Raw genomic sequence first — 383 nt, forward strand, 5'->3', positions numbered from 1 at the left:
CAGCCGGGACTGACCTGACCGTGTCCTTTACAGGACTATGTACTGGTCGGACTGGGGCAATCACCCCAAGATCGAGACGGCCGCTATGGACGGGACGCTGCGTGAGACCCTGGTGCAGGACAACATCCAGTGGCCAACAGGTGAACAGATGGGTGCCGGCGGGGCACGAGGGGTGGTGAAAGCCTTGCCAGGAGGGATGTACAACCCGCTGGTGTTGGGGAGGTTCAGCCTGGGAGCTCTGAGCCCTGTAGAAGGAGTTTATAGGGGTGGCGGGGGGATTGGTCAGTTGGTCAGGAGGGGGATTGGGGTGGGCTGGGGGCCCGTGCCTCACAGTGTCCCCTCAGGCCTGGCCGTGGACTACCACAACGAGCGGCTGTACTGGG

At 63.2% G+C, this 383-nt stretch overlaps 1 protein-coding gene across 1 annotated transcript in view; it reads left to right on the forward strand.

Moving 5' to 3' along the window:
- The window catches only part of LOC104516786 (low-density lipoprotein receptor-related protein 1-like), a gene marked incomplete at both ends in the record, with an annotated part of 2,235 nt that extends 2,095 nt beyond the window's left edge, over positions 1-140 (forward strand). The window contains one exon of the mRNA XM_010161229.1: positions 34-140. Within this exon, the coding sequence (XP_010159531.1) occupies positions 34-140 (107 nt within the window). The remainder of the gene's footprint in view (positions 1-33) is intronic.
- Positions 141-383: the final 243 nt, after the last annotated feature.

This window comes from Eurypyga helias, unplaced genomic scaffold, assembly GCF_000690775.1.
Source record: "Eurypyga helias isolate BGI_N326 unplaced genomic scaffold, ASM69077v1 scaffold33060, whole genome shotgun sequence".
Taxonomy (NCBI): domain Eukaryota; kingdom Metazoa; phylum Chordata; class Aves; order Eurypygiformes; family Eurypygidae; genus Eurypyga; species Eurypyga helias.